The following is a 12,462-nucleotide window of genomic DNA, read 5'->3' as shown; positions in this document are numbered from 1 at the left end:
AACTAGGGAGAGACAGCAATGCTCACCTGAAATAAAAGTCACTTGTCTTTGGTACAGAAAGTCAGGCTTATAAAGGAGATCCCAGAGGACTCAGAAGCAGCTCAGCCTTCTGTATCACACCCTTCTTGCTAAGCAAGGACCTTCCTGCCCAACATGAGATCATTTTTCCACCCTATGCTCTAGCTCCCTGACCTCACCACTCCCAATATCAGCACTACATCCTTGCACCACTAGACGCAGGCAAGATTTGTCAGGACAAGGTGTGTGTGCTGGAGCCCAGAGAGGTTATAGCAGGTTTAAGTGTGTAGTAAGCGMAACAACAGGCAGAAGCTGCACCACCTCACACAGCAGTGAGAGTTCCCAGCTTCTGCTGACCTCTAAACTTCACAGGAGTTGAGTTATTGCTTCACACAGAGAAAATATGCTGATTAGCTGTTGTCTATGGCACCCCACCTCTAATCAAAAGGAAAAATACCATCTGGCATGCCACTCCTGGAGGGCTGCCAACCTTTGCAGTAAAATATGAAGGCAAGAGAAGGTCAAGATAAAGGAAGAGGAGCAAAGCAGGCAGAAAGATTAATCCCTGACAAGTGGTGACAGCCCAGCCACTGGAGTACAAAATCATGGCTGGTCAGGCAAGCATGGAAACGCTAAGTAAAAACAAGATGCAGGAGTGAAGCAGGGGAGTTGAGTGAGCTGAAGTGGTACAGAATCAGAGTTGCAGACCAACTCCAAAAAAGCATTTACTTCACCTAGGCCTCTTCTGCTGAAGGTTTGCCCAGGCAGAAGTGGCATCACTGAGTATTAACAGCCTGGAAACAGAGACTAAAGACCAGCGATGGGCAAAAGCAGTTTAACAGAAAACGGAATCCAGGCTGCAAGCTAAGACTAGGAGTCAGCACTGGGGAGCAGCTCAACAGGTAGCACCGAGTTGGAAGAGCATCCCAAAGGAGATGCATCCTTTGCCTCTCCCAATGTTGTCACATGGGGAGTGACAATAAGAGAGCACTTGTTCTAGTAAAGTGTTGAGCCAGCTGCAGAGGCAGCCATCTCATGCTGAATATCCCCTTGCACTGTTTGGGGTGAGGAGTTCAGCAGTAGGGTGACAAGAGTTTTCCAAGTGTCTGAACATTCTCATGTTTCTTCAGCTGGTGTAGATCCATTGCAGAGCCTTTGTACAACAGCAGTTCTAGGTGCTCAGAGCCAGACTCCACTGCAGCAACAACACCACTGCTGCTTGCTGTCCCAGGAAAAACCTGTCCCTCCCACAACACCCACTTGAATTTAAACATCCTCCAGGGCACTTTTCACTGCTAGTTCTCTATATCCCCTGGAAGGGGACAGGTCATCCAACATCTTTATTAACCACAATAACACAAGCACAGAGTTGTGTGCCAAAGAGAGACCATCTGGTAAGTTCACACTGCCAAGTCAAGCATACCACTCCACATCAAACAGCCTGCCTTTTAGCCTTGGGATAACTGGTACCTTCTGACTCCAGCTGGTCTAGCCCATAGGTTACAGCCGTACTGATCTTCCTCACAGATGGAAGAGCTGTCCTCCTGACAGAAGAGGCCATTGATGCTGGAGTCACCAGCACCACAGTTCTGCTAGGTGGCTCCTCTGTCTGTCCAGACTGGGTAGCAGATAAGCCATCAGGAGGTGGAAGAGCCTTCTCACTGGTGACTGTGASCACATCTGTGAAATCTATGGAAGATAGGAAACAGCAGCAGTTGGACACAAATATAAAACCACCACTATTTAAAAGCAAATTCCTTAAAGAAAGCTAAACTTTGAATGAATGAAAGAAGCTATTAAACTCCTGCATCTTTTAAGAGGTGTGACTGCTGTAATAAAAAGCTTTCCTTCCAGAACAGCCAGCAYAGGAGGCGCCCCTTACTGAGAACACAGTCAACTTTTGACTTCCATTGCTYTGAGGGCTGCTAGTCACTACCCCACAGCAGGATTAGAGCACTGAGACACTGATTAAGTTCTGAACCAAGTGACAGATCTGTTTGTTACAGAAATAAAAGTTAACTGAATTTATAATTAAATCCCAGAAGCAAATTAGTGGAGACTATTGGAAAAAGCCTCTTCTTTAGAGCAGCCTTACTCTAAGACCTGACACAAAAAGAAAGTCTTCCCTTTGATGCTCTGCAGTGTGTGAATTACCAAGAAACTTCCCAGCAGCAGTTTCCTTGCAGTGGTACCTGCTACAGAAACACTTACACTCAAAGCTAGCCTTGTGCTAAGGGAGTTCCTGCTACATTCCTATTAAGAGGAGTCTCCTACAAGCACTTGCCTAGGCAACATCAAGTCAGTAAGCTGTTGCTGAATGGACATGACTGCTTCAAGTATTTTTTATGAGCAGCAGTGAATTCTTGGTGCTCTTGCTCAAGTGAAGCAGGTATCTATGCAGGCCTCCAAGCTCAAGGGCTTAAGAGATTCTTGCAAGAACATATACTTCATGGTCCCATATCCTATCCCAGTGAAGCTTTTTGCTCCTTTGGACCAAGCATAGGTGGTCTACAACTACTGCCTTTGGCTGCAATAGTCAGAGCTCACTTGTTTATCAGTCAAGTTTTAGCCATAGACATTTARCTTGCTAATGAAGACAGGACTTCTTGGATATCTCCACTACCCTTYGGAGGCAAAAAAAATATGCTCTGCTGGCATATTTCAACATGGTGGATYCAGTAGTGGGCAAAAAGCAGTGACAGCAGAGCTAGATCCAGCTTTCAAAAAGTCAGAAAAACCTCAAGCTAACATACAAATGCTGGAAGTTAAGACTAATATACAAGCACAGATTTGGGGGTTGGGTGTACCATCACATCTATGACAAATCAGGCTGCAGAGAGCTTGAAGCAGAACCCTACCTTCAACATCTGGAGTTTTTGCTGTGGAAGAGGTGTCAGTTGCTGTCAACATCTGGGTGGCACTAGCAACATCTGGCATCTGAGTATCCTTCCTACTYTCCTCCCAAGGAAGGCTTGCAACTTCAGTTTCCGAGGTAGCAACAGGTGCCAGCATCACAACTGATGGACCAGCATCAACCTCCTGGGGAGCTGTTATCTCCTGAGTAACACCTACAGCAAGAACATGCATCTGCATCAGTAGCAGAACAGATGCTTGAACAAATTATGCATTTCCAGAGCCATAGTACAAGCAGTAGATTTAGCCAAGTGCTATCACAAGAGTACAGCATTAAAAAAAAATGACAGAACACAACAGGAATGAAGACCAATTCTGCTGCTTTCATCTTATTAGCTGCTCCTTGAGACAAGTGGATCCACTGGTAAGTGATGCCATGGGACCACAGCATTGCAGACCTGCTGTGTGAAGTACCATTCAGAGCAAGCAAAGCTGCCAGAATCAGGCTTTTAGTGATCAGCTCTCAGAGCTAAGTGAGAAGTTTCATGGAAGGATTTGTTTTCACCACACAAGTCTTATTACTAGCTGTTATTTTACCAACACCTGAAAACAGTAGAGGGGAAGCCTGCTGACAAGTCAAGTGGTTATGAATTAATCTATAAATTGGTCAATCAAATTCAGTACCAGGATGCTATTAGTTTTCTTTTGTTTTACAGAAGTGAGATCTTCTGGATGCAGGGAAGGGAATACTGTCCTCCCCCGACCCACACACTGCATCCTAAAGTAATGATTAAAGACATCCAGCAACTAGTACAATGAAGACCTAACCACCTATGCTCCCAGGCTGACTAGGAGCATGTCATTGTCCAATGCTCATCCAGAAATACCTTTCTATTTTCCCTGTCTCATATTTTAGACACAAGGTGGGAAATAATCAGGGGGCTAAAGGTATCATCTAAAAAGKTAAGCACAGTATGGAGTAAGATCATCAGCCTGCCCCAGTCTAAAAGTAAGGCTTTGGTCTACTGGTACATACACTTGTAGGAAYAGAGTCAGAGCCTGACTACAGTCTTGCTCTGGGGTAAGCAGGTAACATCAGGAACTCTTGTTACTACAGAGAAGACAGCACAAGGCCCTGGATAGATCTTTTTCCATGACTCTACAAGGATGGTCAGAGTAGATCAAGATTTGAGTCTCACGCACAGGCTACTGGCACAGCTTCCTTACTCCTGGATTTAACCAGCATTTCCAGCTRTTCTTTATCTTTACATCTTCTGCACTGACTGCAAGTGTCTGAAGCAAGCAGTTGAAGGCCAGGTGATCCCAGATACTCATTAGTCCAGCCTAGGAAAAAAAAGGAGGATTTGTCCCTCCTTTTGTAACACTGCAATTTAAGCTGGTATAAAATCTCCACCTTTGGGTTTTTACACTCACTGTACCAAGAGGACACCTGGGGCTGTAAAAGCACTTGAAATCAGGTAATCAGTTGATTGGTGCCTAGGCTCCCTTCCTAGCCAGTGGAGAAATACCAAAGGGCTATTCAAAGCAGATCCACATCTGCCTGGTCAAGATGAGTTGCCTACAGCTATCCTAACTGTTCTACAAGCACTAAAACTGAAGTCCCTGCTTTGGTAGTATATTGTGCACACAGAATTTAATACTGAAGTMAATCAAGTTAAGTTTTTAAAATAGGATCAAGTCCCTGCTGATGGGATTTCAGTACACCATTCATCCCCAGACTCTGCTGCCACCGCCCTTCCAGTCTCAGCACTGCTATTTACTAGTAAAAACCATCCTTCACAGTTTGAAGAGGAATGGAAGAGGCAACRGTGTTCAGAGTTTATATGACAGGAATCTGCTTACAGGACTGTTCCTGCCTATAATAGGAGCATCATGCATATAGATAGGCCCAACACTAAGCAGTAGTTGAATGTGAATTAAGTGACCTGTTTAAGCTATTACTAGACAAAACAAAACTCTATAGCCCTTAGCCTAGGGGAGATCCTATCTCTACTGCAGGTATCAAGGCCACCTTTGCCCACTCTACCCCCCCCCCAAAAGTAGGAATAGATTACTAGAAGCACCTCTGAAGTCCGCGTTTGGAAGGGGGGGGGGGAAGAGGGAAAAAAAATACACACTTAACAGGCAGATTTTTACCTTCCAGTGAGCTTTCCAGAGTAGGAAGGACATCAGATTTTGTATCCGTCACCACAGCAGCCTCTGGCAATGACAGAGCAATGCTTTTCCTCTCCTCTGTTGTTACTGTGTCTGTATTTTCCAGAGAGTTTAAATCAGATGCATCTATTCCTGTCAAGTTCATGGTGAGAGAAACATCATTGTGGCCTGTGGAAGCTACTTGCATTTCCTCCCCCTGCGCTGACAGAGCTGTACAGTTGCTCTCCTTGGCAATCCCAGGAGTTGGTGGAGCAGACACTGGGGATGGCAGCACTCTTGTCACATCTTCTTCCTCCCTCACATCTCCCTGCAGTCTCTGAAATGGTTCTGTTGCCACTTGATCCTCTCTCATCTCCTCACACTGCATGTTTCCCCCTTGACTTATATTTCCTARTTTTGTGTCATCCCAGTCAGGTGGCACAGAGACAGCTGGGTGGATGTCAGTGCTACCTGTGACAGGCAGCTCTCCTTGCCTGCCATCCATTCCTGCTTCCAGAGTGAGGGAAGCCTCAGTAGAGGCAAGRGGGGATTTTGTAGCAACATATTCTGGTGCAGTCAGTATCTGCAAAGGGCTCCCCATATTTGCTCTTGGGGTTCCAATTTCAGAGCCCACACTTTGAGGCTGTGGAGTGGGGATGACAGGGTAGTCACTTGTCACTTCCAGATTGGGAGCGCTGGGGTGTAAAGTGGGCATTTGCTCACTGGGTAGTTGGGTTGCAGCTGAGTCACTCAAACTACTCTCTGCCTTCTCTGCTGTAGAAAATCTGCCTTCTGTGACACTTGCTAGGAGGCTGGCAAAGCTATGCTCTACTTCAGCACTATCCTCTGCAGTCATCTTACTAAGAGGGCCACTGACAGATTCCTCCTCAATGGAAGGGTTCAGTGTGGTCACAGCTGTGGTTAGCATGGCCTTGAACTCACCATTTTCATTCAGCTCCTTTTCTGACTTCACAGGACCAAGTTCCTTCTCTTCTGCAGCAGTCACTGCCTCAATGGGGGTGTTAACACCCAGGCTCTGACTGCTTGGGAAGACATGACTTGRGCTTACAGGCTGTATTTCTCTTTCAGCAGTGAAGGCTTCACTCAAGGGCATCTCAGATGACTTTGCAGACACTCCAGATGGCTCTTCAGAGACTGTTTGCTCAGAAAGGTCCAGGATATTTTTCAAGTTTGACAAGCTTGTTCTTTCATCTTTTACCCCATTTCCTGCCCATGGGCCAGGCTGGAGCTTCATCATGTCCCTTTCCTCCAGTTTCTGAGATGCAAGGCATGACAGACTATAGAATAAGAGCAGAATGCTGCAGGCAACTACACAGGTGTGAAATCCTATTGATTTACTCATAGCTGAGGAGATATGTGCAAAGTCTGCAGGCCTGAAAGTCCAGAATGCAAGACCTAGAAAGGGAAAAAAGGAACCAAGATGTTTATGGATACATATAATCTATTAACTTAGTGCTTTAACTGGATAAGTTGTAAACATGCTAGTCTACGGTCAATTCTGTGTAGATTCCTCCTTTCCACCCTTAGGAATGGAGCTCTGTCCCAGCTACATCTCATTTTATTCTTCCCAACTATTTGAAGTCTCATGCCAGCCACAAAGACAAACTGTAATGTTGAAGTCCAAAACAGATCTCGCCAAGCTCTCTTTGCAAGCAGTGAAGTGCAGTGCTCTACCCAGCACGCAAGCATGCAATAAGGATCAACCAGTTTGTTCTTTGTCATGTTGCAGACTGGAATGTATGTGGTTTGTCAGGGAGTGAGACAGCTGACCAGTTTGACTGAAGTCTCAGGTCCATTACAGCAAATCCTGTCTGTTCCATGTATAGACACATAATGAAATTGAACTACTTGCACAAGAAAAAGTGAGCAGGAAAAGGAGGGCCTATAGGGCACAAAACAGAACCAGAGCGTCAAAACAGCTAGGCACTACAGGCTTTGTAGCTGCATTAGTGTCATGCCCTGCATGGGCTCTTTGGCCCAACTGAGAAAGGCTGTAGCCCGGACTACTGGAAGTAGAACTGCTGCGTTAATGCAATGTTTATGCTGCACTGCACCATGGAGGCATTTCCAGAACGTTATGTATTTAATTCTTGTGCTGCTTCAGGAGTTTCCAAGAGTGCTGAACCAGTAGCCCAGCAGTGATCCAGCCAGCTGACAGCCAGCTCTTGGCAGCCTTTGCTATCTCTTGCAACGCAGGTCAGGCAAAGCACCATGCAGTGACAGCAGCCTGCTCCCAGCCACCTTCCTCCAGGCAGGTGGCTTTCAGCTCCTGAGCTTGTTATGCCACTCCGCAACAGCAGCGGGCTGCCACATGCAAGGCCCCACTTCAAGATCTCTTTATTCACAGGACAGTCAGACATGAGTCTCATGCATGGAGGAGACATGCCTCATGATGGAGGGCTGCTCACTAAGGTCCTTGTTTTAGGAGGCAGTTTGCTATTGGCCACAGTTGGGCCCTATATTTAAAGCTTCAGATTGTCAATAGCRTCACTTGCTTTGGCCAGTGGAATCCCAGTTTCATGGGAGAACTGCTCTTACCTTCAAGYTGCACAGTGATAACATGAATATGGAGAACAGCTGGGGTTTTCAGAACCACTCCTTAGACTTCATGGAAAGAGACAAATATTACATTTGTAATCTTGCTCACGTGCACTGGGGTCATTCAWCTTTCCTCAACTTGGTAGGTTCCTTGTTTCCACACTCAGACAGCATCCATTAAGTATTACTTGCATTTGTACACATGCAGTGCAGTACCAGGCCGCCTAGCACTGCTTTGCTACCCAGGGGTATGTAACTCCCTCCACATCATCCCTTGAGTACATGGGACAATGTGCAGGAAGTTACCTGTCATAGAGGGAGCAATTTGAGCATTGCATTTGTGCTGGTCCCCATCTAACAAAGGTCCTTTGTCCTATCGCTCCTACGTGTCTCTTCTTTAGAAAAGCACTGTTGTTTTTAGCTGACTGGGCATGTACAATCAAGACATTAGAAGGCATACAGTAATACATCTGGCCACACAGCTGTTTGACTGTTTCCATCATAAGACATGCCTTCTACCTCAGACAAATTCTTCTAGTTGAAGACWCTTGAAAGTCTACATTATAAACAACCCTACAGATAAGGTATGTAGAAGACAACCTCAGCATTACAGCCTGGAGACACACATAGGTCATTAGAGTCAATACTGCAGGCTTCATTATCTAGTTGAGCCTTCAGGGCACACTGAGTCATTTTTTCCATTCTCCCTGCAACCCAGTCCTTTAGCACTTAGAGCTGTTGGAATAATTCACCTTCACATAYTGCAGGCCACACACATACACCAGGTGCTCAGGCTTCAAATAAAAACCACCAAGAAGCTGTTCACCAGCAACAGCACAGATGTCTGTTCTGCCATCCCCCCTCCTTAAGCATCTCTTCTTTGGAGGATAGGTAGCCACTTATCTCCTCTATYCTCACTGCCAAAGAAATAGTTGAAAATCAACAACATTCAGCAACTCTTCCAGGCTAATCCCTTATGCACTTTTGTAATTAAAGAGTACTAAGATTATACCGTGCAAGTTAAATTAATAGTGCCTGATGACATGCATCTGACTTGCTGCATGAATACAAACTATGTTCACCTCACTCACCCCTTTAGCAAAAGCCAGTTAAGAACATTCAGACACTAAGACATCAAGAGAACAGCTTTCTCATTTGAAAAGAGCCATTTGGTTAAGTTTGCATCAAAATACAATGCCTCTAAAGAAGTTGGGAATTTAAAATTATGCCAGAAGTTCCAGAAGAAGTCACTAAACCCAAAGAGAACTCCAGCCGAGCTTAAAAGACAACCACAACCTACAAATGCTGTACTTTCACAACAGCAAGAGGAATGCTATTTGAGAATTTAAATCTAGAAGCCTAAGACATTCAGAAGGTGGCTAGGAGAAATACTGAAGAGTCAGATCTTGAATTCCCTTCCCATAATAGTTTATTCCAGCTCTACTAGGACCAAGAGCACAGATAGAGGGAAAGTGGTTCCCTAGAAGGCTGACTCTAAGCCATTAAATAGATTGTAACAAAAGAAAGAGAGCCACCTCCTCTTTCCTTCCCAGAACAACACTTTCTTCCATCTGGCTAGCAGATAGCATGGGCAATATGCAGTACTACTCTGATACAAACAGTTCCTGGAGTACCTTAGAGCAGAATCACATAGCTTTTCCATTGCTGAAGAATACTATAGGCCACAGTTCTACATTGGTAAAGGGTGAAAATAACACTGGAGAGAATATTTGCTCAAGAAACCCACAACAACCAGATCTAAGCTAACCTAGACCTCTGCATTCAATGGTATCTGAAGAATGACATACAGCCTGCTGCAGGATAAGTGGCACAAGTTCATGTTTCAAAGAAGATTAGCAAGGGCTTAAGACCTACTTAGTTTCAAAGAGACTGGATTAAATAGTGCATGAACACTGGTGTCCTGACTATCATCTTAAGTAGAGTTTAACACCTTGCTGAGACATTTTTACTTAATGCTAAAGTGATCCAGGTTTTAGCCATTGGTAGCTGGCTGTAAAGCAGTTCACTACTCATGCAGCACTGGGCTATGCACCTGTCTTCTTGTCTGAAGGATTTATAGCCCGTCTACTCTACGGCCTTAGCCAAGTGACAACAACAAGTTGGAGCATGCAGTTCTCACCAAGCAATTTCTCTGTAGTGGGCTTAGCTTTATTGCTTGCTTGAAGCGGTAGAACAACTCATAGTTGCATGCTGCAGGAGCTTCTTGTCCCCAGGTCTCCCCTGGCATTCTCCAAGCTAAAGACTTGGAGGACAGTTATCAATTGCTGGCCAGGATGCTAGAGAACTCCAGCTTCTCTGCCTGTACTGAACAGCAGCACATCCCAAYAGATGCAGTTCCCCTCTCTGCAAAGACAGGGCAACTGCAGCAGCCAGGAAGGTTTATCTTTAGCAGGAAGGACAAGAGTTTAATATCAGGTGTTGGAAGAAAGCACAAGGGTCTGCTAGGCAACAAATGGGTCATGCAAAAGACCTCTCTGGATGGTGCCTCTAAGAGTCATCTAATACTACAGGCAAGTCACCAAGCTGAAGGACAATAAATATGAATTGGTCACCAGGTGAAGCAGTCCTGTTCACTTGCTCAGATCAATTCTGAACCAGGCTGCTTCCTTTCYCCATACAATTAGCACTAGTAATAACTATCAAATCAATATTGTCTCCATAAGTTTTAAAGACMTGTCTGAAGTCTAATTAGAGCTAGTTTAGAAAGAATTCTATCCTGTTATTTTTTCCAACAGAGCAGTTTTGAAGCAGACAAGGTGGGAACAGGCCCTCCAAAGGGCCAGCAGTCAGTGGATGTATGCTTGAAACACACATAAAAWAAAAACTTTCCTCTCCACTCCAGCTGTACATGACTATTTCCAAAGCTAGCTTTTAAGGGTTTTGCCCAGCCAATTTCAGTTAATGAGAACTCCCAATAAAAGCCATTTACTGCTATTTTCTGCCTTAAGCAAGTTCTGGTCATATTTATCCAAGTTGTTGAAACAAAGGAAGAGCATCAGGCTTTTAACTCACTTGAATTAATACTCTTGTTCTAACAATCCCTCTCCCATACAGAGAGGACACTTGTACRCTGAAGTGGCTGCATGCATCAAACAGCAGAGATCACAGAAGATTAACAGGTCAGCTTCAGACAAATCACTGTCTGGCCTTTGCAGAACATGGCTTTTCACGCCTCCAAGTACAAGCTTAATTATGCCAGCTTTGACCATCTGAACAGTCCAAGACATGCTCAGCCCTGCAATTCATCTGTGCTTGATATAAGGAAACGGACAAAAGTCTGTATAAAAAGATTTGCAGTGTTTAGCCAAAACATACAGGTCAAGCAACTGACAGCAATCAAATGCTATGGTACTAGTGTGCTAATGCACACTATCCAGGTTTTATTACTTACGCTGAATACAAAGCCAGGACACAATGCATGATCCAACACTGCAGAGCTCCAGCTCCTACTTCCACRCGCAAGCTGAGAAAAATGCCTTCATTTCATCTTGTATTATGTCTTTGCCCAGTCCAATCAAGTGAATTGTAGAGCTGCTGCTCTTGCAGCACGTACTTCAGATAGCTCTAACTGGTTGAGGTCTGTTTGTATCCAACAGCTTACAATGCAATTCCAACAACGACACAACTCCATGCCAGCTAATACAGCACGCACCAAACTGTGCAGACACAACCGTACATCACTCAGAGGGGTACATCCTTCCCTACCTTTGTGAACAAGCAAACGAATGAGGGGATTAGTATTCCAGCAGACTAGCTTCCTACCAGTTCTACTGAGCACCTCTAACACATAATACATAAGCCTCACTCRGAGCATTTCTGTTCCAGTAGTAGTTCTTTGAGCAGAGACACACAGCAGGTTACAGCATTATTTCCCCAACCATTGAGCTCCAGCTCGCTTTGTTCAGCAGCTGCACAGGCCACCAGTGCAAATCCCTTCCCAGATTTGCAAGCAAGAGCTGCATAGTTCTTTGTGGCTTCTGACCGGTGCCAGCTCCCTAGGACTGCGGAGGTCAGAGGTCTGCGGAATTAGAGATTAAAAGGCTGGTCGGGAGGGGTGTTTAAGAAAGAGGCCAATGGGCGTAACAGTTGTCTAATACCAAGAGCAAGGGAAAGCTGTTCTCCAAATTCACTGAGAAGAGACTAACAGCCTTGCAATTCCCAACAGCAAGAAGCACTTGGGCATCTACTGTGGGCAGCAAATAGATGCCCTGGAAGTCTGCAGGTCTTCACAGGTGAAGGCTTGAAGTCACATAAATAAGCCTTGCCAGGCACTTCCAGGTGAGGTTGATCTTGCCTTTCAGTGAGGAAACAGGATTAGAGATGTCTCAAGACTCAACTACACCCAACACGCCCTGCTTCTGAGGGTACAGATTTGTTCCCTCACTCGTATTTACTGTTAGCTTGAAAAATAGAGGGGAGAAGCGCAGCCTCTCGCTCCGGCTGCCCACCACGGTGCCGGCTGGGCTCCGACGAGACCCAACAGCAGCTGGGGAAGCAGCAACACCTCCGGCCCCCAAGGGACACGACCAGGGCTCGGGTTCCCCCCCCCCAGTAACAGTTTCCCCAGCAGAGAAGAAAGGGAAAAAATATATATATAAGAATCTAGTTAACGTTATGAGAGCCGGTTTCGCACCGGACCGCAGCGCCCAAGCCAAGGTCAGCCAGAGGCACTAACCGGCCCCGGGGGCAGCGCCCCGCACGGGGGACACGGAGCCCGGGAACAAAGAGCCGCTCGGCGGGCAAATAAATAAATAGAACGGAGACACGAATGAACGAACGCGGAGCGGTTTCGGCGGGCTGGGGGGCGATGTCCCCGCCGCTTCCGCAGCCCCCGCGGCCGCCGCCGCCGCCCCGCCG

General features: G+C 45.8%; 1 protein-coding gene across 3 annotated transcripts in view; it reads right to left on the bottom strand.

Moving 5' to 3' along the window:
* The window catches only part of ARMH4 (armadillo like helical domain containing 4), a 67,399-nt gene extending 59,796 nt beyond the window's left edge, over window positions 1-7,603 (bottom strand). For 2 of the 3 annotated variants that reach the window (XM_085315082.1, XM_085315083.1), the window contains exons 1-4: window positions 7,585-7,603; window positions 5,029-6,441; window positions 2,877-3,086; window positions 1,489-1,707 (exon numbers count right to left, since the gene is read on the bottom strand). In XM_085315082.1, coding sequence (XP_085171208.1) covers window positions 1,489-1,707; window positions 2,877-3,086; window positions 5,029-6,388 — 1,789 coding nt within the window. In that variant the 5' untranslated portion in view covers window positions 6,389-6,441; window positions 7,585-7,603. The remainder of the gene's footprint in view (window positions 1-1,488; window positions 1,708-2,876; window positions 3,087-5,028; window positions 6,442-7,584) is intronic. The other variant, XM_085315084.1, reaches the window with a different exon arrangement.
* Between the last annotated feature and the right edge of the window lie 4,859 nt (window positions 7,604-12,462).

This window comes from Rhea americana, unplaced genomic scaffold (genome assembly GCF_003343005.1).
Source record: "Rhea americana isolate MKP2758 unplaced genomic scaffold, rheAme1 scaffold_42, whole genome shotgun sequence".
In the NCBI taxonomy this organism is placed as follows: Eukaryota; Metazoa; Chordata; class Aves; order Rheiformes; family Rheidae; genus Rhea; species Rhea americana.
The sequence above is the reverse complement of the archived record's forward strand: the minus strand, read 5'-3'. Positions and strand labels throughout refer to the sequence as shown.